The sequence below is a fragment of the Brachyhypopomus gauderio genome, chromosome 2, assembly GCF_052324685.1.
Source record: "Brachyhypopomus gauderio isolate BG-103 chromosome 2, BGAUD_0.2, whole genome shotgun sequence".
In the NCBI taxonomy this organism is placed as follows: Eukaryota; Metazoa; Chordata; class Actinopteri; order Gymnotiformes; family Hypopomidae; genus Brachyhypopomus; species Brachyhypopomus gauderio.
Window position 1 is genome coordinate 49,357,698 of NC_135212.1, and position 21,193 is coordinate 49,378,890.

At 45.7% G+C, this 21,193-nt stretch overlaps 1 protein-coding gene and 1 long non-coding RNA gene across 7 annotated transcripts in view; one reads left to right on the top strand and one right to left on the bottom strand.

The window, feature by feature from the left end:
• The window catches only part of spag9a (sperm associated antigen 9a), a 33,227-nt gene extending 15,711 nt beyond the window's left edge, over positions 1-17,516 (top strand). For 2 of the 5 annotated variants that reach the window (XM_076997284.1, XM_076997287.1), the window contains 25 exons: positions 412-505; positions 3,913-4,034; positions 4,729-4,740; positions 5,407-5,464; positions 5,618-5,770; positions 6,442-6,493; positions 6,663-6,793; positions 7,127-7,183; positions 7,619-7,798; positions 7,977-8,106; positions 8,204-8,296; positions 8,543-8,695; positions 9,906-10,068; positions 10,460-10,681; positions 11,036-11,234; positions 11,516-11,638; positions 12,336-12,416; positions 12,618-12,685; positions 12,781-12,929; positions 13,335-13,506; positions 13,591-13,704; positions 13,868-13,903; positions 14,382-14,558; positions 14,958-15,101; positions 15,280-17,516. In XM_076997284.1, the coding sequence (XP_076853399.1) occupies positions 412-505; positions 3,913-4,034; positions 4,729-4,740; positions 5,407-5,464; positions 5,618-5,770; positions 6,442-6,493; positions 6,663-6,793; positions 7,127-7,183; positions 7,619-7,798; positions 7,977-8,106; positions 8,204-8,296; positions 8,543-8,695; positions 9,906-10,068; positions 10,460-10,681; positions 11,036-11,234; positions 11,516-11,638; positions 12,336-12,416; positions 12,618-12,685; positions 12,781-12,929; positions 13,335-13,506; positions 13,591-13,704; positions 13,868-13,903; positions 14,382-14,558; positions 14,958-15,101; positions 15,280-15,410 (3,014 nt within the window). In that variant the 3' untranslated portion in view covers positions 15,411-17,516. The remainder of the gene's footprint in view (positions 1-411; positions 506-3,912; positions 4,035-4,728; positions 4,741-5,406; positions 5,465-5,617; positions 5,771-6,441; positions 6,494-6,662; positions 6,794-7,126; positions 7,184-7,618; positions 7,799-7,976; positions 8,107-8,203; positions 8,297-8,542; positions 8,696-9,905; positions 10,069-10,459; positions 10,682-11,035; positions 11,235-11,515; positions 11,639-12,335; positions 12,417-12,617; positions 12,686-12,780; positions 12,930-13,334; positions 13,507-13,590; positions 13,705-13,867; positions 13,904-14,381; positions 14,559-14,957; positions 15,102-15,279) is intronic. The other 3 variants (XM_076997286.1, XM_076997285.1, XM_076997288.1) reach the window with 3 other exon arrangements.
• Positions 10,528-21,193, bottom strand: part of LOC143508634 (uncharacterized) — a 49,103-nt gene continuing 38,437 nt past the window's right edge. For both annotated transcript variants that reach the window (XR_013129409.1, XR_013129408.1), the window contains one exon: positions 10,528-10,666. This is a non-coding gene — a long non-coding RNA (uncharacterized LOC143508634). The remainder of the gene's footprint in view (positions 10,667-21,193) is intronic.

The following is a 21,193-nucleotide window of genomic DNA, read 5'->3' on the forward strand; positions in this document are numbered from 1 at the left end:
ACTGTGTCTGATCTGATTGATACAGGTTAATGTTGTGTACTTTGTCTGATTTGATTGCTGCAGGTTAATGTTGTGTACTTTGTCTGATTTGATTGCTGAAGGTTAATGTTGTGTACTGTGTGTGGGTGCAGGTTAATGTTGTGTACTGTGTCTGATCTGATGGATACAGGTTAATGTTGTGTACTGTGTGTGGGTTCAAGTTAATGTTGTGTACTGTGTTTGATCTGATTGATGCAGGTTAATGTTGTGTACTGTGTCTGATTTGATTGCTGAAGGTTAATGTTGTGTACTGTGTGTGGGTGCAGGTTAATGTTGTGTACTGTATGTGGGTTCAAGTTAATTTTGTGTACGGTGTCTGATCTGATTGATGCAGGTTAATGTTGTGTACTGTGTCTGATCTGATTGGTGCAGGTTTGCTGGACAATGAGGAGAAGTCAGACGTGCAGGCTATTATCGAGTCCACTCCGGAGCTCCAACAGAACCTCAGCGGCTATAAAGGCTCCAGGTTTCGTAAACAACAGCCAAGTTAGAATGGAATAAAATTGTATTGCCAATGAGAACTTATGAACTCTTATCTTCACCAGTGCTTTGTAGAGGAACACCTAGAAATAAGCAGAAAAGGCAATCGGACAGCTATATCTATGTAAAAAATATTTACTAGAACATTTTGGCACCTATGCCTTCATCAGTGTGTTTTTTGTACATCCAACACACATCACCTTATTTACAACAAGATCCGCCTTCAATGACATCATCGTGTGGTCACGAGAATTTTACATCTTAGTACTGACATCCAGACAGAGAGAGAATGATCATATTAAAAGTTGCAGAAGAAAAGAATAATAACAAGACAAAAAGAAATAAAAAGAAAATGTAAGTTGAGGCTCCTTTGTAGCCAAAACAAGGGAAATCTTTGAAAACTATGACCAGTCATTATGATGGGTCGCGATGCAAAATGTGCCAGTGTCTATGAACGGCCCACTTCAACAATTGGGACAGCTGGCCATACTTAGACACCAGTGTGAGCGGGGCTGAGTCATGAGTGTGTGGAGAGTGCCATAGAGGAGAATCTAGTGCCATAGAGGAGAATCTAGTGCCGTAGAGGAGAATCTGTTATGTACACTAGCTCTATGCACACTCTCCTTCAACAGGGTCCCACGACATTCCCTGGATCGGGGACGCTGGTTCATTTTCTCTGCTTGTCTATAAAAGACTTTCGGCATTATCACAGATAATGACAGATATCACGAGATTATCACTCATAGCAGTTGACCTCACCTTTAGAAGTTGACTATATCCTAAGCTGCATTTAAAGGGTAAAGGATAATAACTGTGAAAATGTCGATAAGCATTGCTATCGCTGCATTTGAGGTAAACTTCAGTGTGACTCTCTACTCAAACCGTCTTAGCCAGAACCTTAAGAAGGTCTATGGACTCCTTATCAGCAGTGAAAGTGAAGTCAGTAAGTTGGTGTTGATGTAATCCTTCATTCTGGACCACACAAAAAAGATGTACTCAAATACTACACCCTGATGTTCTGTAAAAATATCATTCAGTACAGATTTGCCCATGAATACGCTGGTATAATTGGGGGTGGCAGGAGCGCACATGGCTGTGCCTTGAATCTGGAGATAAAACTTGAAATCATTTTCAATTAAAATTTCTCTTGTGAGCATGATTAGAAAATCGGTGGAGGGTCAAAGTTCACTGCATAATTGTAAAATGTGCTGTAAGGATTCTAATCCTGACTGGTGGGAAATATTGGTGTACGGACTCGACACATTCATAGTGCAAGTCATCCTTCCCTACATGTCTGAGCTCATCGAGTTTGATTGGAAAGTCAGTGGTATCCCTAAGATATGATGGCAGCTGATGAATCAATTCCTTGATATAGAAATAAACATACTTGTAGAAGAGGCTCCGTGAGTGACTGGATCCCAGAAACGATCGTCCTGGCAGATGTTCCAACCTCTTGTGGATCTTTGGGATTGTATAAATGGCAGGATGTAAATGACATGTCCCACAGGATGAGACATGAAGTAAAAATGTTAATTCATTTTCCTCAGTTACTGTGTGTCCAAGAGCTTTTTAAAAAATAAAAGTAGATGTTATCTCTGTAGTGAATCTGATAGTGGGGTCACATAACAGTGGTTTATAAGAATTAGTGTCATTGAATGTGCAACGTTTAATTTTGAATTACAAAAGAACTTGGCTTATCTGTGGCTTGGATCACAACAGTTTCATCAGACATTTACATTTACATTTACATTTATGGCATTTAGCAGACGCTCTTATCCAGAGCGACTTACAAAGTGCTTTGCTTCTGATCACAGAATACATCCTAGGTAATAGTACGGATAGGCTAGAATTCAAGACACCATTGAGTCAGACTACTACTAAACTACAGGAGTCAGTATCATTACCTAGTGTTTTGCAAGTTAGACGTTTGCCAAGAAGCACAAATAACCATAGACAGACATACAATTTAAGAACAACGGCAAGTGGTATGAGCTGAGTTAGTGCTCTGGCAAGAACTCAACAAATAGGTGAGTCTTCAGTCTACGCTTGAAGATAGCAATAGACTCTGCAGCCCTAGCAGCTAATGGAAGATCGTTCCACCATCTTGGAGCCAGGACGGAAAATAGTCTGGAGCTTTGTCTTCCATGATACTTTATACATGGAGTTTCGAGTCGAGCCAAGCTTGAGGTTCTGAGTGTTCGCTGTACAGATCGGCTTTTGACCATGGACATCATGTAGGGAGGGGCCAGTCCATTTTTGGCTTTGTAAGCAAGCATCAAGGTTTAATATCTGATGCGTGCCGCTACTGGAAGCCAGTGAAGAGAGCATAGCAGAGGAGTCACATGTGCGAACTTGGGGAGATTGAAGACCAGTCGTGCTGCAGCATTCTGAATTAGTTGTAGAGGTCTGATGACCCGTAGAGGAAGACCTGCAAGTAGGGAATTGCAGTAGTCCAGCTTAGAGATTACTAGAGACTGCACAAGCACTTGAGTAGCTTCCTGTGTAAGGAAGGGTAGTATTCTCCGTATGTTGCAGAGGAGAAATCTGCAGGATCTGGTCAGCTTTGAAACATGTGTTAAGAAGGACAACTCGTTGTCCAATGTTACACCCAGGCTTCGAGCAGTTTCTGATGGTGTTAACAAGATGTTCTCAAAGGAGACTGTGGTCATTGTGTGGGTTTGGGGTTCCTGGAATGTACAGAAGCTCAGTTTTGCTAGGGTTGAGCTTCAAGTGGTGAGTAGTCATCCATGAAGCAATATCTGCCAAGCATGCCGAGATACGCCTAGAGACCTGGGTGTCAGAATGAGGGAAGGAAAGAATTAGCTGGGTGTCATCAGCATAGCAATGATAATAGAAACCATGAGACAAAATAATGTCACCAAGGGAACGAGTATATAAAGAGAAGAGAAGAGGGCCTAGAACCGAGCCTTGGGGGACTCCAGTGGAAAGTTTACATGGATGTAGATCCTCTCCATGTTACCTGATAAGAACAGTCTTCAAGATATGACTGGTACCATTTCCAAGCAGAGCCAGTCACACCGAGGCTAGAAAGAACAGAGAGGAGGATGTTGTGGTTGACAGTGTCAAAGGCTGCAGAAAGATCTAGAAGAATTAAAACTGATGATAGCTTGTTAGCCTTGGCAGCATGGAGCTTCTCGGTCAATGCTTTGAGGGCAGTTTCTGTTGAGACATCACCCGTTTTAAAGGCTGCTTCTCAGAGGACAACAAATTAGAATAGAATATACGATCTGCAAAAATCATATATTCGGGAAACACACTCACACCCAGAAACAGATAATGGTCATATTAGAGGGTGAATTCACTTGGACTGATTTACATGGACCGATTCACTAAAACCATTCTGTACAAAATGCTTTTGATAATGTGTTCCAGCACACCGACCAAAGGCATTGAGAACATGGCGTTTAACCGGAACACGGACTCGCTGTTCGAGGAACTCTCCTCTGCCGGCACCGGCCTCATCGGAGATGTGGACGAAGGGGCCGACCTGCTGGGTAGGAGACATTTTCTTCATGAGCGAGAGTCTAGCTGCTCACCCCCTTCTCCTCTCCCAACCCTACGTGAAGACAGGGAACATTTGCTGTCTTGCTGCATGCGTTGTGAAAAAAGCTTCTGTCATTGAGCGAAAGCGTTTCACTAGAGTCAGGAGTCACAGCAGAGGTGGGCTTGGATGAGACGTTTTTCTACACAGGAACCACATGATTATGTCATTTCTGTCATGGCCAAAGGTTAAAGGAAGCACCACGTTGGGTGAGGAGATGTTTACAAACAAAGGTCATTACCAGAGGTGTATAATCCAGGTTCAGAAAGTAAAAGTCCTCACCAGGATTTTGCTCAAGCTTGCTAGATTTTCTAATTAGGGCAATCCAGGTAAAATGGGTGGAATCAACACAATCCAGGAAGCCTGAGCAAAATCCTGGTGAGGACTTTTACTTTCTGAACCTGGATTATACACCTCTAGTCATTACAGCAGGGCACTCTGGTCTTCTTTCAGTTAAACAGTGTAGGGTCAGTGAACTAGCATTCTGCACGTATGAGGGTCAGCACACGGTGTTCCTCGTTCAGAATCATGGGGGTGCTTGTGCAGTGGGGCGTGCTCCCCGCTCTGTGTGAGTGAGGTGAAACTAACTGAACTCTCTCTCTCCATGCTGTACCCTCCTGTCCTCTGGCTTTTGTCCTCTATCCCAGTGGAATACTCTGGTGTGTATATATCCTTCTCTCCTGCTCTCTCCTTTCCTGTTTGTCCCTCTCTTCCTGTCCGTGTTCCTCTGCCTGCAGTTCTCGTGATTACATCTATACATTCCTGCTTTATTCACACATTCTGTTCCTTCATCCTAAATATTTAATAGCATCCTAAATAGTTGCGATAGCATTTCATACATCTGTTAAATATCCGGCTGTAAAATGGGGCAGCTTTTCTGTACGTGTTTAAATCCAGTATGTTTGATGTGTTTGTGTCATTTACTCAAAGACTACTCTCATCCGTCCTGTTCTCTCTGTGTTACATGGACTGCATGCGTTTTCAGACATGAGTTTGCTTGGTAAGACATCTCATCTGTTCTCCCATCCAGCGTCTGACTGCCTGTGTCACTCTCCATACTCTGTCATGCTCAAGTGATTTGGTTTGGTACTTGCCCTTTGTCTACCTTCATAGGTGTGTGTGTGTGTGTGTGTGTGTGTGTGTGTGTGTGTGTGTGTGTGTGTAGATGGCACTTAATAGCGTGATTTTCACACCCTACCCCATCTTAGCTTAAAGTAAGGGTCACATGAGGTTCTAACCTCCTCCCACACAAAGGAACAGATTTGGAATTATTTGAGGAACGTTAGGAGTCATCAGTCTGACGTTAGCTGTGTCATTTTCTGCAGGGATGGGCCGAGAGGTGGAAAATCTCATTCTGGAAAACACACAGTTGCTGGAGACAAAGTAGGTGCTCCATGCAGAGAAAGTCATATTATTACTTCTATTCCTTTTTACTTTTCAAAAAAAGTGATTAAAAGTGTGATTGTGTGTGTGTGTGTGTGTGTGTGTGTGTGTGTGTGTGTGTGTGTGTGTGTGTGTGTGTGTGTGTGTGTGTAGAAATGCTTTGAACGTGGTGAAGAACGACCTGATCGTGCGCGTAGATGAGCTGAGCTCGGAGAAGGAGGTGTTGCAGGGAGAGTTGGATGCCATCGTGCAGGCCAAAGCCAAACTGGAGGACAAGAACAAGGAGCTGGAGGAGGAGCTCAAGAAGTTCGTCTCCTTTTTGTTCCTTGTGTGTTCAGGAGCTAGTTCAAACCATCTCTAGTTCAAACCACCTCTAGTTCAAACCATCTCTAGTTCAAACCATCTCTAGTTCAAACCATCTCTAGTTCAAACCACCTCTAGTTCAAACCATCTCTAGTTCAAACCATCTCTAGTTCAAACCATCTCTAGTTCAAACCATCTCTAGTTCAAACCATCTCTAGTTCAAACCATCTCTAGTTCAAACCACCTCTAGTTCAAACCACCTCTAGTTCAAACCACCTCTAGTTCAAACCACCTCTAGTTCAAACCACCTCTAGTTCAAACCACCTCTAGTTCAAACCACCTCTAGTTCAAACCATCTCTAGTTCAAACCATCTCCTTTCGGCATTGTTCACACCGCACATCTGGATACATGACTCACTACTGAGCCCCTATGGACACACACTTTTTAAATGTTTGAGTATGACGTAGATGGTTGACTTAATTGAACTAGTTTGTGAGGACATTTTGATATTATGCCTGCGTGTAATTCCTGCAATTATATTCATTAACATTAACAACAAATTCATTAACTGAATTTCCCATTCGTGGGATCAATAAAGGTTTATCTTATCTTATCTTAACATGGTAGTTCTGTCTGTATTGACTGACTGATACCGACTCTTTATGTACAACAGAGTTCGAGCTGAAATGGACGATGCCAAACAGAAGAACAAAGATGAAGATGAGGTGAGTTATTGTGTGGTTTAGCCCGACTGTAGACCGGCACCGTAGGACGTCTTATTCTTACAGACCAACTCGAGCGTAGTGTGTGCGTAGACACCTTGAATTGCTGGTGAAAGTGTGTGTGTGTGTGTGTGTGTGTGTGTGTGTGTGTGTGTGTGTGACTCACGGGCAGAGTGACGTGCCCACCGCTCAGAGGCGGCGGTTCACGCGGGTGGAGATGGCACGTGTGCTGATGGAGAGGAACCAGTACAAAGAGAGACTGATGGAGCTGCAGGAAGCTGTCCGGTGGACGGAGATGCTCCGGTAAACACCGCACTATGTCACTGTCACTGTTATATCAAGCCAGGGCACTTGTTAAGTGACCCAGTGTGTATTTCTTAGTATTTCAGCACATTTTACAACAGTGTAGGTTCTATAGTAATTGTAGTGAAATTTAAACCGACAGTTGGAGCTTCCTGTTTTGTTCAGAGCGTTCTCTGTGATTTTCTAGTGGCTCTTTTGTTTTAACTCCACTGACCCTCATGTCTGAAGTAAATACCAGAAAGCAACCAGCAGATTAGGCCAAGCAATTTCTCTCAGGATCCCTTTGTTCTGATTTGTCAAGATAGCTTTGTCTTTTTGTCCTTTTGTCCACAGTGCTTCGAGGGAGAACCCCGCTCTAGCTGAGAAGAAGAAGTCTAGCATCTGGCAGTTGTAAGCAGCATCACCTGAACTCCAGTGACACACCGTTCAGCAAACTGATGATCATTTGTACATATATTCTGTATATTCTCATTCCTCTTTTTTTCCTGACAAGTTCTTTGCCTTGCACTGCCCCTGCTAGGGACGCCTCACTGCTTGTCCGTTATTGTACTTTACTCAGTATTGCTCATTAATATTCATGGAGTACTCCTATTACTCATAATGCAATTTATTTATTTGGCATCCTTTTTAAACCCTCTCACTTTTTCGTGTGCCTTCCACAAAACATCTCACAGTACACCAAGCAGTCAGGCTTCCTAATTTGATTCCAGTTGAATGTGGTGTTTGTGTAAGTGTGTATTTGGTGGGTGGGTTGGTGGGTGTGTGGGTGGGTGTGTCTTGCTCCTCCCCCTCTCATGCATCACTCCTCTCCGTGTGTCCTCCCAGCTTCAGCCGCCTGTTTAGCTCCTCCTCCTCCTCCTCCTCCTCCTCTTCCTCCTCGGGTGGTACCGTGAAGGCGCCCTCCTCTGGCGTGAAGTACAACCCGCCCAGCACCATGAGAAAGAGCAGCACCTTCTCCCAGTTTCCCACCGAGAGGTCCAAGGCCTTCGACTTCCTCCGAGAAGAGTAGGCATCTCAGCAGCCTGCACCACTCATGCTCAGGGCAGCAGCCTTCATGCTGCCGTATGCTGAAGTGTGTGTGTGTGTGTGTGTGTGTGTGTGTGTGTGTGTGTGTGTGTGTGTGTGTGTGTGTGTGTGTGTGTGTGTGTGTGTGTGTGTGTGTGTGTGTGTGTGTGTGTCACAGGGTAGACCCGTGCAGCTCCCCGTGCCGTAAGGAGCAGAAGGCAGCTCAGTACAGGCAGGTCAAAGCCCACGTGCAGAAAGAGGATGGACGCATGACGGCCCACGGCTGGAGCCTGCCCAGCAAATACAAGGCAAAGTGCTGCTGTCTTCTGGATGTGTCCTCCACTATGTGATACAGTGCTGACGAACAGCCTCCTCTTAAAGCCCTTGTCCCATTGATTTCCACAGGTAGTAAATGGTGGGCAAGCAGATAGCAAGATGAAGAACCTGCCCGTGCCTGTCTACCTGAGGCCCCTACAGCAGAAAGATGCTTCCATGAAGGTCAGCTCCTTGGGTTCAATTACCAGAGTTCTCAATCTTCGGGAAGTTCTTTTGCGAAAGAACAATCATTACAAAGCTGACATAATCTAAAATGAGATGTTATATTCCTGGACTTCCTCTGATCGTTATACTGTATATGCTGATGGAATTGTCGAACCCGAATGATCAGCCTCGTCATCGTGAAGGTCCTCTCAACATCTCTGCAGACCTGAAGTCTAACTGGCTGGGCCGTGTTCTCTCTCCTAGCTGTGGTGTGCGGCTGGCGTGAACCTCTCGTGCGGCAGGTTGAGGGAAGAGTGCCCGGCCGCCTGGGCTAATGGTGCAGCACCAGAGACTGAGAGCTCCAGACAGAGCAAAGGATCTCAGAGCAGCCTGGACCAGCAGGAGCAGGAAGCTAAGGTGAGTGTCTCCAGTGGGCCAGCAGCTAGGGGGGCCCACGCAAAACTGTCCTGAATATCCACTAGTAGAGGTGTATTCAACTAAGGATTTTCATAGTCGAATCTGATTTGTCAGATTTTCCCATTAGTCGACTAATAGTCGATACATTTTTTTTGTTTGTTTGTTTTTTTTAAATCTAGAGCACCTTAAGCGGAATCCCGTTCTCATTCAGGGCTTTTTTCCACTTCAAAGTAAAAACCTAAAACACTCAGATAAATGAATAAACATGATAGTTTGGCTTTATTCAGCTTTTATTTATTTACTTATTTATTTTTAAAGAAACGGTAGAGTGCGCAGTGCCTGCCTGAAAATATACAAAAAATTGCCACACAACACCAAAAAAATTATTAGTAAAGGTTCAAGTAACGGGGTTTAAAAAGCAAACAACAACAAAAAATCTTTATAGGCCTACTTGCCGAGACGCATCGCGACGAGACGACACGACCGAAACGACAAACGGCTGAACTGTTTGTTTTTTTCGCCTTACGCGTTTTAATTGGTATGCCATGTTGGTTGTTGTCGTGCGAAATGAAAGATGTTGATGACATAACTTGCACTTTACTTTGCTTGATTCATCTTTATCTTTTTCAAAATACTTTTGAAGTTTTTTTAGTAGCATTATAATCTCGGCAGATGCTGCGTATTCTGTAGCGTGTTCAGCTCCGCTCATTTGGATTCTGCAACAGCAGGGTGTGATTTATTAATGTGTAGTAAGGAAGAAGCCTATTGTTAATGCGCACATCATTTAAAAATATTTATTAACAGAAATTAGATGATTTTATTTGACAAAAGGCTATATATAACGAAAACAAAGACATTTCATGTAACAACTAATTCTTAGCAGCATCCTTGGGCACCCCCATGCAGTTAGAATGGTACATTCGACTATGACGTTCATAGTCGACTAGGGGGCATAGTCGACTATAGTCGAATCAGCGACTATTGCAGGTCACCCCTACCCACTAGCCTGAGCAGAACGGGGAGGAGCCACTCTCGGCTGGGTATAACCCTGGATATGAATCTGCAGTCATACACTACAGTTTCCAAATGTAAACCAGACACTCCAAAAGCAAAAATATCACCCGAAATGAATATATGAATATATAACATATTTGGCTATTCCAGTTGTGTAACCATGATGCTGTGCATGTGTGATGTGTGTGAGGAACAGGAGCGAGAGGTGGTGCAGGTTGAGATGTCCAGCCAGGTTTGGATCTGCACCAGCACGCACTCCTCCACTAAAGTCCTCGTCCTGGATGCCACACAGCCGTCTCAGCAGCTGGACAGCTTTTACGTCTGCAACTCGCATGTGCTCTGCATCGCCAGCGTGCCGGGTCAGCCACGTGCACACACACACACACACACACACACACACACACACACACACACACACACACACACACACACACACACACACACACACATGCAGAAGGCACACACACACATAGTGCCCCATGATTCTAGAATGGACATGGAGTTCATGGAATTTCAGACATGGATAATCTATATATCTCTAATCTATAACTCTATATTATTCTAGATGGTTCTAGATCTTGAGAACTGAAAAGAATCACTGCTGCCTATGAAAAACATGTGGTGAAAGGACCTTTTGTATAACGCTTGGTTTATCAAACTCTAGTAGTTTAAAACCACTGATAGTGTGAAGTGAACGGTGAAAGTTGACATAAACAACCGTCATTTATTATTTGTGTGGATGTTTTTTAGGTGCCCTGGAGACAGACTACCCTGCTGGAGAAGAGGTCCCTCAAGACTCAGAGACCGGGCACGAAGGCTCATTGACAGGCAGTGTAGCCAGTAACAGCTCACAAGGCAGCGAGGGAGCTTTGAGTGGCATCTCAGCAGTCGGCTGCACAGCAGAGGGGGCGGGATCTGGTAGCACAGGGACCAATGAGCTTCCAGCAGAGCTTAGTCCTGTGAGGGGTAGAGGTAAAAACATACATTAAATAATCTAGTCTCTATGATTTCAGAGGGACTTCATCAATATATAGATGTATTAGACATTGACACTCAAAAATATTTAGAATTATTTATTTATGTATTCATTATATGTATTTAATATGTATTCAAATGTATCTATGTACATAAATATGAATATGTATTTATGACAGTTTTGGGGCTCACTCCTGACAGTTGCTTAGCCACCATCAGACTAATATGGGCTTCTTACATCTGTGGTGATTTTGTGCTCGTTGAAGGACTCCAGTGTAGTGAAGTGAAATGAATGCGAGTATATAATCCTCTCCCATGACACGTGGTGCAGTAAAGCTTGGGTGTGTGTAGTGGATTTGTCTAGGGAAACGAGCCCCAACGAGGACGGAGTTCCCACTGCGGAGGAGGCCACCGAGGCTACGGAGGAAGAGGAGGAGGGTGCGGGCGCGGACCCCAGTCAGCCTGGCATTTACACGGAGCACGTGTTCACGGACCCGCTGGGAGCCCAGCCCGCCGAGACCCCCACCCACACCCCCACACACAGTGCCAGGTGAGGAGGGTGGAGGAGAGAGAATCCTTTTCACCAGCTTTCCCTTTTGTAGGTCTTATCAAAACCTAGATGATTCAGTCGTGTAATGTTGAGGGTCAGGGCAACCAGGAGATACCAGGTGTAACCGATAACAGCTAAATATTGGTGAGCGTTTCCCAGGTGTCTGCGGCTAATGTCAAGCTCAACTCCTCCTAATGTCAGGCTAATGTCAACCATGTGTTCATCCTCTATCACGCTATTACTCTAACTTAAGCTGACTGGCATGTGTGTCCTGTTGCCAGGGGTTCGGAGCACAGGATAGATGAGGAGACGTTGCCGAGCAGCGAGCCGGACCAAAGCAGGGAAGACGGCCAGCGGACGAGCAGCGCACTGCCCACCATGTGGCTGGGGGCTCAGAATGGCTGGTGAGGGCCGCACGCCATCACAAATGCCACACTGTCCCCAGGCAGCACGGATGCCAGCAGGAGAGAACTGGAGCTTTTACTATAGAGGAGTCGGTGTGCCATAGGTTGCCGACCCCTGCTGTAGACGGTCAACCAGTTTCAGCTGTGGAAAATTCAATTAAAACAGGCGAATACACCACAATTAAACCAACTACAGGAAAGTCTGATGTATGGAAGTCATATTCCATTGTAATTAATGGAGAGGGAAATCGGCTTGTGATTGATATCAGAAAGTGTTGGTGTACGTCACCTGACGGCATGTGTTTGGGCTGTGGTAAGAAATGGGACAGCGCAATCCATCGCTATATTGCTGTTTTAATAAATACATAAGAAAATTTCAAGTACTAAATCTAATTCAATTCATATTAGGATTGCGGGCGGGGGCGACAGAAATGTGTATGTAGCGGGCGGGTGCGGGATTAAAACAAGCGATTTTTTGGCGGGAGCGGGTCTAAAACAAACGGGAGTGGAATTAAAAAATCAGTCCCGCGCAGACCTCTACTCTCCGGTTCTGATGAGAGGGGGGGTGCATCACAGGACATACTAACACACTCTCTCTTTCTCTCTCTCTCTCTCTCTCTCTCTCTCTCTCTCTCTCTCTCTCTCTCTCTCTCTCTCTCTCTCTCTCTCTCTCTCTCCCCCATCCCTGTACCTGCAGCCTGTACGTACACTCGTCCGTGGCCCGGTGGAGAAAGTGCCTGCATGCAGTCAAGCTGAAGGACTCCATCCTGAACATTGTGTAAGCAGAAGAAGAGCTCACTTTACGCGGGTCTGTGTCGGCACGGGGGCCAGCTCTTGCTCTGACCTCCGACCGCCTGAGGAGTTTGACTCTTTCCCTTAGACGTCTTTAGGGGGAGTAAACAGGCTTTGGCACACCCGCTTTCAGGCAGCCATAGATCGTAAGAGACTCCGTCCCCACTTCTGTGTGTCTTTTCCACAGTCACGTCAAAGGACGCGTGCTGGTGGCCCTGGCAGACGGGACGCTGGCCATCTTCCACAGAGGCGCAGGTAGGCGGTTCCTCTTTGGCAGCTCTGGCATGGCCTCGCCCCCCTTCTCGTCACAAAAACGAGCAAAAATGACATTTCCCTCTCCTGCTTCTCAGACAGCCAGTGGGATTTAACCAACTACCACCTGCTGGACCTGGGCCGCCCACACCACTCCATCCGCTGCATGACGGTGGTGTATGACAAAGTGTGGTGTGGCTATCGGAACAAGATCTACGTCATTCAGCCCAAAGCCATGACGATCGAGGTTCATAGCCATTTCTCTCATTTAACGTATAGGTAGCTCGACTAAACAAGAACAACAACACCTTCCCCACTTCTTCTACACTTGTGCTGTAATAGACTAGAGGACTAAGAGTGTTTAGCTGGGAGTGTTTAGCTGTGGGGTGTTTAGCTGGGAGTGTTTAGCTGTGGGGTGCGTTCTCCTGGGACATTCCTGGTTGCCTACTGTGTAGTTCACTGTGTGTCGTTTTGCACACATAGGCTTATACACCTAAATAAGCACTTAATTAATTAACTGAGTTGAATCCGATGTGTTAAAGATACACTAACCTGTTATGTCAAACTAATATTAGTCATGGTAACTGGTTAAAATCTACACATGACTGAAGGCTATCCGTGTGTGTGTGTGTGCGTGTGTGTGCGCACGCAGAAGTCATTTGACGCACACCCACGGAAGGAGAGCCAGGTGCGTCAGCTGGCCTGGGTGGGTGATGGTATCTGGGTCTCCATCCGTCTGGACTCCACCCTCCGCCTCTTCCACGCCCACACCTTCCAGCACCTCCAGGACGTGGACATCGAGCCGTACGTCAGCAAGATGCTAGGTGAGGAGCAGGGTCGGTCTCTGTATTAGCCTTCTGCTACGTCGGTCATTTCCTGAGGTGACGTTTCCTCTGTTTGACTGACAGGCACAGGTAGACTGGGCTTCTCCTTCGTGAGGATCACGGCTCTCATGGTGTCCTGTAACCGCCTGTGGGTGGGCACAGGAAACGGCGTGATCATCTCCATCCCCCTCTCAGAGTGTGAGTCTGCTAATGCATTAGCACAAACACAGGGGCTTCACGGTAGAGGTTTCTACACCACGTGTCGGAGTATAGCCAGGCAGGTCGACCCCCCTGCCGAGCCGCTGTCTCCTGACACCTCTCTTCTGTCTCTCACCGCCCCTGGGGGCTTCTTTCTCCATAGCTGTGGGTCTGCATCATGGACTCCTCAGGCTGAGGGGTGAGTGGGAACAGTGCCACAAGCCCGCCAGGCTCCGGCCTTGGCCCCGCCCTGCTGCGTTACGCTAGCCCCGCCCTGCTGCGTTACGCAAGCCACGCTTAACTGCTGCACCTCTGTTGCCTTCTTTTGTGTCTTAGTTCTTCTCTCTGTCCCTCTGTTTCACTCCCTTCTTCTTTCTTTCTCTTTCTGTCTCTGATTCTCATTCTTGCTACTGCTTTCTTTACCCTTTTCTCCCTCCCTCTCTCTTACTGGAGTGAGTGATGACTCAGTAGCTAGGCTTTGTGCGTTGTAACTTCTATTTTATTTTTTTAACACCGACATGATCTTTGCAGCAGGTGCTTTTCGTCGAGTCTAAGTGGTCGATCTTGCTCCTGCTGCACTAAGACACACGCCCTCACGCTAATGTCACTGACCTGCGTGACCTTGTCGGGGTGCACAGCTCAAGGTGAACTCACGCCGTCTTTCCTCTGGGCCGCAGCCAATAGGAGTGTGGGGGCGATAGCCAGCCGGCCCGGCGGGGCGGTGCGCGTGTATGGGGAGGAGAGTGTGGACGGTGTGGCGTCTGGTTCCTTCGTCCCCTTCTGCTCCATGGCCCATGCCCAGCTCTGCTTCCACGGGCACAGAGATGCCGTCAAGTTCTTTGCTGCAGTGCCAGGTATCATATATCCATAAAAACCTCAACAAACCCACAAATACCATCACAAAGCATAATCCGTAATCCATAATCCGTAATCCATAATCCGTAATCTATAATCCGTAATCTATAATCCGTAATCTATAATCCATAATCCATAATCCGTAATCCGTAATCCGTAATCTATAATCCATAATATATAATCCGTAATCCATAATCCGTAATCTATAATCCGTAATCTATAATCCGTAATCCATAATCCGTAGAGTCTTGAGCGTTTGACAGATGTCCTGGTTTCAGGTTTTCTTCTTTTTTTTGCATCATCATGGTGAGACGGTTATCCCTCAAAATCTCGTTTGAATGTGTGTGTGTGTGTGTGTGTGTGTGTGTGTGTGTGTGTGTGTGTGTGTCCATCATCAGGTCAAGTTGTTCCTCCAGCAACAGGACCCGACAGCGTGTGCCGGGACTCAGGCTCTCCACCTGCCGACAGCCCCTCTCAGGAGCAGCAGGCCAGGTTCATGTTGGTCATGAGTGGAGGAGAAGGCTACATTGACTTCAGGAGAGGTACGAACTCTACACACCTCCCCAAATCTCCCCGCGCCCGTCTGCCGTATCCCTGCGGGCCTCGTTTTAGTCAGGCAGCTTTTAGAGTAACGGGTCACAGTGGCGTTCCCAAACTGCTGTTTTGCATTTGTAGCTTGTGCAGCACTCTTTTGAGAACAAAACAATGTGTGTGTCTAAGGTGATGAAGAGGCAGGAGGAGTAGGGGAGGAAGAAGAGCCTCTAGAACCCACCGTCACGCTGCGGGGTGCTCCCGCCAAAACAGAACGCAGCCACATCATCGCTTGGCAGGTCGCCGTCGGCGATGACTGACCGTCCAATCACTGCCTCAGGTTCATCAGCGAGATCCAACTCAACAAGCAACACTCGGGCCTCTGTTTCGGTTTTGTTTATTTCACACCCCCCCAACAAATTAGTATTATTATACTTCCCAATATTATCATAATACTTACAGAAACCCGCATAGCAAGTGATACTTTGACATCTGTGCTTTCTTTGACTTGTATTATTTTTTATGAATCTGGGAATAATTTAAAAGTTAAAAGGAGTCAATAAGAGAGACAGTAGAACAATAAAGGGGGAGGGGGAATCTATCAGGACTCCGACACTAAACCTCCTTCACTCGGTATCTATGGGCTTACCAGACAGTCCAGAAGACGACTCTACTCTTCTAGAGGACCGACATGTTGGAACCGATGATGGATATGAATGCTTTTAGTGTACACCATGACACGTGACATGCATTAAACTGTATATGGGATTATACTGCAGGTGGGATGTGTTTGTTGTTTTGTTTGATTAGGCTTTGGTGTTCAAGACAGAGAGGGCCACCTTCTGGAGCTATAGGGCCACCTTCTGGAGCTATAGGGCCACCCTCTGGAGCTATAGGTTATGCGCACTGTGACCGTTACATCGTGCTGTGGGCATTTCTAGAGCAACAGAAAGCTGTATTTGCTTTGTGTATGGCATGAGTTTTGTATGTGGTGTCTTAGCACCTTAAAGGCACTGTTTGGCTATGTGTGTGTGTGTGCGTGGGTGTGAGCGTGTAATTAAGTGTGTCTGTGTACTTCAGGATGCATGAAGGAATGTAGTATGTTGTTTCTTAAGGCCCCAGCTCTAGATTTGGCCTACTGTGTTAGCACCTTTATACTAGAAATTGCAGGCACTTTAAAACAGTAACCAACATACATACATGCTAATTCTAAACTCTAAACACGTGACACTGTTTCATTCATGTTTCCCAAAAGAGACAACCCTGCTACCAAAGGACAAACTCTAGAATGAAGAACAAACACTCAACAGCCTAGACGTCCCCTCTGGGCACATTTTTAATTTTGAGTTTTGTGATGTTCTCTAATCAAAATCAACGATCAAAACATTTTTTAAAAGCCTCAATCTTGCAATTTTTTGTTTTTGTTTGTTTCCATGGGAAACTGGGATTTAATCCAGTCCAGTTTGTCACACCAAACAATTGTTTGTAAACACAGTGTTTTCTGCTTGTCCATTTTTGTCTCTGCTTGAGTGTTTACATGTATGGCAGGGAGTGTGGGGACCTGTCAGGACGCTCTTCTGTGTCCCATGCTGGTGTCCTCCATGTGTCTCTAAGACATTGTCTTTGGTGATGTTTGCTAAAATGAATGTGGAATAGGCCTGTGTTTAACTTTTTTTTTGTATTTGGAAAAAACACACAACAAAAACAAAAGGTTGTGTTTTTTTTATTCCAGTACAGAAAGGGAATATTCAAATTGTTGGTATTGCCATTTCAGTATTTATTTTTCATAATGAACTTTGTGGTTCAGAATGTAACTTTGTACATTAGAATTATATTAGTTTGACATAAATTGTGTAATGTCAGACACACAGAACCAGTTTGTGTGGAGTGTTCATGCAGAAATTGTGAATGAATTGCATTAATGCAGGTTGCTATGTGTAACATCCTGGACTGAAGTGGGTAGGCTACACAGAATAACCTCTCTGTCATTTGGAATTCAACACATCCATTGTACTAAGCTATGCATGTTTTTTAAAAGGAAACTGCAACATATTTGTTCAATTCCCTGATTATTGCCACCTTTTTGGGTGGAAGTGTGTGTGTGTGTGTGTGTGTGTGTGTGTGTGTGTGTGTGTGTGTGTGTGTGTGTGTGAGAGAGAGAGAGAGAGAGAGAGAGGTTTGAATTGCACTGTAGCTCCACTAGCTGCAAATGTGTGTGTGTGTGTGTGTGTGTGCGTGTGTGTGCGCGCGCGCGCGTGTGTCTGTATGTGTTCATATGAGTGGTTGCTTGATGGTCCCTTAAATCTCACAGGATATGCTGTGGTTATCACAGCTTGTCATTACTGTGGTTTTTCTTGTTCAATGTTTGCTAAAACAGCATCATAGCCTTATTTTTAACAAGCTATTAAACTCAATTTCATGGGGAATTAAGCGATGGTGGTGGTCTTTTGAACTACTTTTAAGTGCTTTTGTCTAGTACTTTCTTTAAAAATCACTTTACATTTAAAAGCTTTTATTTTCAGATAAAAGGTACTGAGAAGGTACTGTATTGCTGAAAGTCTTTTGCTGTTGTGCTTCCGTTTTCACTGAGGCAGACGGTGTGTGTGTGTGTGTGTGTGTGTGTGTGTGTGTGTGTGTGTGTGTGTGTGTGTGTGTGTGTGTGTGTGTGTGTGTGTGGTGATAGTTCTTCTTTGACTGGTAATATAACCACACCAATATGGAAACTATCAGGAGCTTCAGCTGTGTCTGTACCTCTGCAGTATTCTCTGGGACATCAATGCAACATCATTTGTCTGGATCGTTTGTAAAAGAACCTCATCTCATTACATAGAAACTCATCGACACATTATTAATCAGGCCACTTTCTTATGAATTCCAGATTCTTTCAATTACCCATTCCTAGCAGTAGTGTGAAATATCAACTGTAATTTGAACACCGGTGAAAAAAAAGACAACTAAAAATATGCAAATAAGTGTTGGATTGAGTGTGTGCAGTTCACTTATTGACCACAAGGTGGCAATGCTTGATTTTTCTTTTTTCACACCACAGAGGCTGGAGGAATACCTCTTGTGAAATGACATCACAGAACTACACCACCACCCCAACCCCCTCCACTCTAAGACGACAGGCGGATAAGGCAGCTGCAGCATACAGATACATCTGTTCTACTGACGTCACACTCACTCGTCTAACACTCCTATATCCTCATAGAAATACCCAAGAAAACACCCACCTTATATATACATTGCATTATTACTATGATTTTTTAAAAATTTGTATTGCTTGCTATTGTATACTATAACTGTGTTGAATTAGCTCTATATCAGGCCTTATCGGCTGTGTTAATTGATATTTTTACTATTTGACAAATGGTATGTATTATAACAGCCCCTGTAATGACTATGCAAGTGTCAGTGTGTGTATGTGTGATGACAGGATGAACTAGAGGATTTCTCAAACACAGAAATCTATGTGAGTGAAGACCAAGTTGCCCACGCACACAAGGGGGAGGGGCCTGGGGGGAGAGAGAGAGAGAGAGAGAGAGAGAGAGAGACTCTCTAGCTCATTCTCTCATTCTGCCTGCCCTACATGGCTTAGGAGACCGTGCTTACGTAAACCAGCCAGCTGCTCTATGTCACTAAGGCCCTTAGGTTTGTACGTTCGTATTCACGCCCCTAACTACAGTCATTACTCCAAGGGCTCTCTGTCTCCTTTCTGGATGCTTTCCTAATCATAATTTCAGGCTTTCCTGTTGGGTATGAATGCAGACTCTGTAGATGCCGCGGTTTAATGAACATCTCTGTCTGACGCGCATGTCATTTGTGAAGCGTTTTGGGCTATGCAGTTAGCTCGGGCAACATGGTGGATGGTACCATGCTCTGTGTGATGGCCAGCTGCTCTGTCTCTCCCTTTCTCTCATGCTCTGTTGTTCTCTCTCTCTCTCTCTCTCTCTCTCTCTCTCTCACGCTCTCTCAAAGGGGTGTTGTTTGCTCGTACATATGCACATGCTTTGTGTCTTGATGGCCGTATGTGTGGGTCAGGATTGCATGTGGGTGTTGGACCTTGATCTTTAGGTAAGACATCTGTTACAGAGTGTCAACATTGACCCTGGCTGTGCGTCAGGTGTGTGTGGGGGGGCGTTCCCTATTCCCTGTTCCCTTTGGTCCACCCCCTCCCTCCCTCCCTCTCCCTCCCTCTCCCTCCCTCTCCCTCTCTCTCTCTCTCTCTCTCTCTCTCTCGCTTCTCCATGAGTTGTTTCTCCCGTGAGGGTGCAGTCTAAAGATGGAAGTGTTGCTATTGTGGTTGTGTTTGTGAATGTGATGGGCACGTGGCTTCACTCCACACACCACACACACGGAGCCCTAACATGGCTCCTGCCGTCACAACAAGCCCCCCAAACACGCCACTCCCGAAGGCCCTGCGCACACATCACAGTCACATTCGGCCATGACACAATGCAGTAATTTGACCTTACCTAGAGCTGTGTAGCCTGCCTCCAATTCTTACCATGGGGCTATAAATTATTTTCACCACGTTGTTAGATCTGCGCAGGCACTTAAATTCACTGAGCAGTCTTGTTTGTACCCTTGTCCCGCAGTGACACTCACAGCAGGAATAAGCAGTTTACAGGCCAAGCTAGGGCAGAGGAGGAAACCACTGTGGAATGAACACAAACGGAAGTGATGGGGGGTGGGGAGAAAGTGACGGGGGGCTCGTCGGCCAATAAGAAGCTCTGAAAGGGGATACACAGTGCAGTGGGAGGTGTTGACAAGGTGCAGTGCACACTGGGGGATGTGTTAGGTGCACTTGGGTGGTCGTATGTGTGTGTGTGTGGTGGGGCTGGGTGAGGGTCAGGCTCAGCTCTCCTATATTTAACCTGCTCATCGACTCGTATCTCAGCTGTACTCGTCGCTTGGTGTGTTGTGTCCCACTTTATTTTAGCCCCTACACACTACCCACTTTTTTTGTCTCTTTCTCTCCCTCAGTCTCCTTCAGCTTAATTTAATACTTTTCCCCACTCTCTTTCTCTCTCTCTCTCCCTCCCTCCCTCTGAAGTGTATAGCTGGCTATTAGTGTGTGCTGCCTAGTGAGGTTGGTCTGACTGACTTGTGGGCTTGGTCAGCAGGTCTTGGCAGCATTGAGCCGCACCTGTTGAGGCACCAGCCTGAGTTCTCCCATCACATGGAGCTTCAGCCCGCCCCGTACCGAGAGGGAACATATACCACCATTTAAAGACTTCTGCAATTACATTTAAAAACAAAAGTGCGGGCCTGTGCGGATGATACATAGATGAGGGAGTCGACCAGATGGTGAGATGTGCGGACCACGTGCAAAAGGCTGACGTGCATGTTTGTTTGTTCGTCTGTCTCCGAGGCCTGGCCGATCTGCAGTGACTCAGGCCTTTCTGTTTTGCCTCCCTGCACAATCTCTGTTTGTGATTTTAGGGGGTGGATATATTTTTATTTTTAGCTTGTGAAGTCTCCCCAAATTCAGCGCAGTTGGCCCCAGCACGCCCACTCCTGGTGCAGAATCCAACAGGTCGTAGCGTTCCGATGAGAGGCTCTCCAGAAGTAGTGGTCAGCACTCTAGTGCTGAGCAGAGCAGAGATAGTGTGAGAAAAGCAGTGGGCCTAGAGAGTGTCTGAGTCCAGAAGCAGATGTTTGGATCGGGTGAGCTAGATTATGAATTTGTATTTTTATTTATTTTTTGTCAAACAATCTGATATATATCTGCATAATCCATATTTCATTAATACCTGTCATCAGAAAGCATGACTACAGACACTACAACTGAAAATGGAATTCTAGTATTTAATAAGCAACATTAAACATAAAGTTTGTCTTCATGAAACATGCTCTAATCCAGTATGGCTGTTTTGCAATAAAACAACAAATTAACAATTGGTCATTGTTTTGTTATTTCACTGACAAGCTTCTGATTGCTGACCTGGTGAGCTCACTGGTATATGCTTTGGCCCAGGGCATATTGTGATGGAAGTGAGCCCTTGGTGAGAGCCACCCTACTTCTCTGCCTGTTCCACCTTGTCCCTAGCCTGTGGCGGGCCTGTGTGGTGCTCTTACCTGCTGGGATGTCTCCACTAAC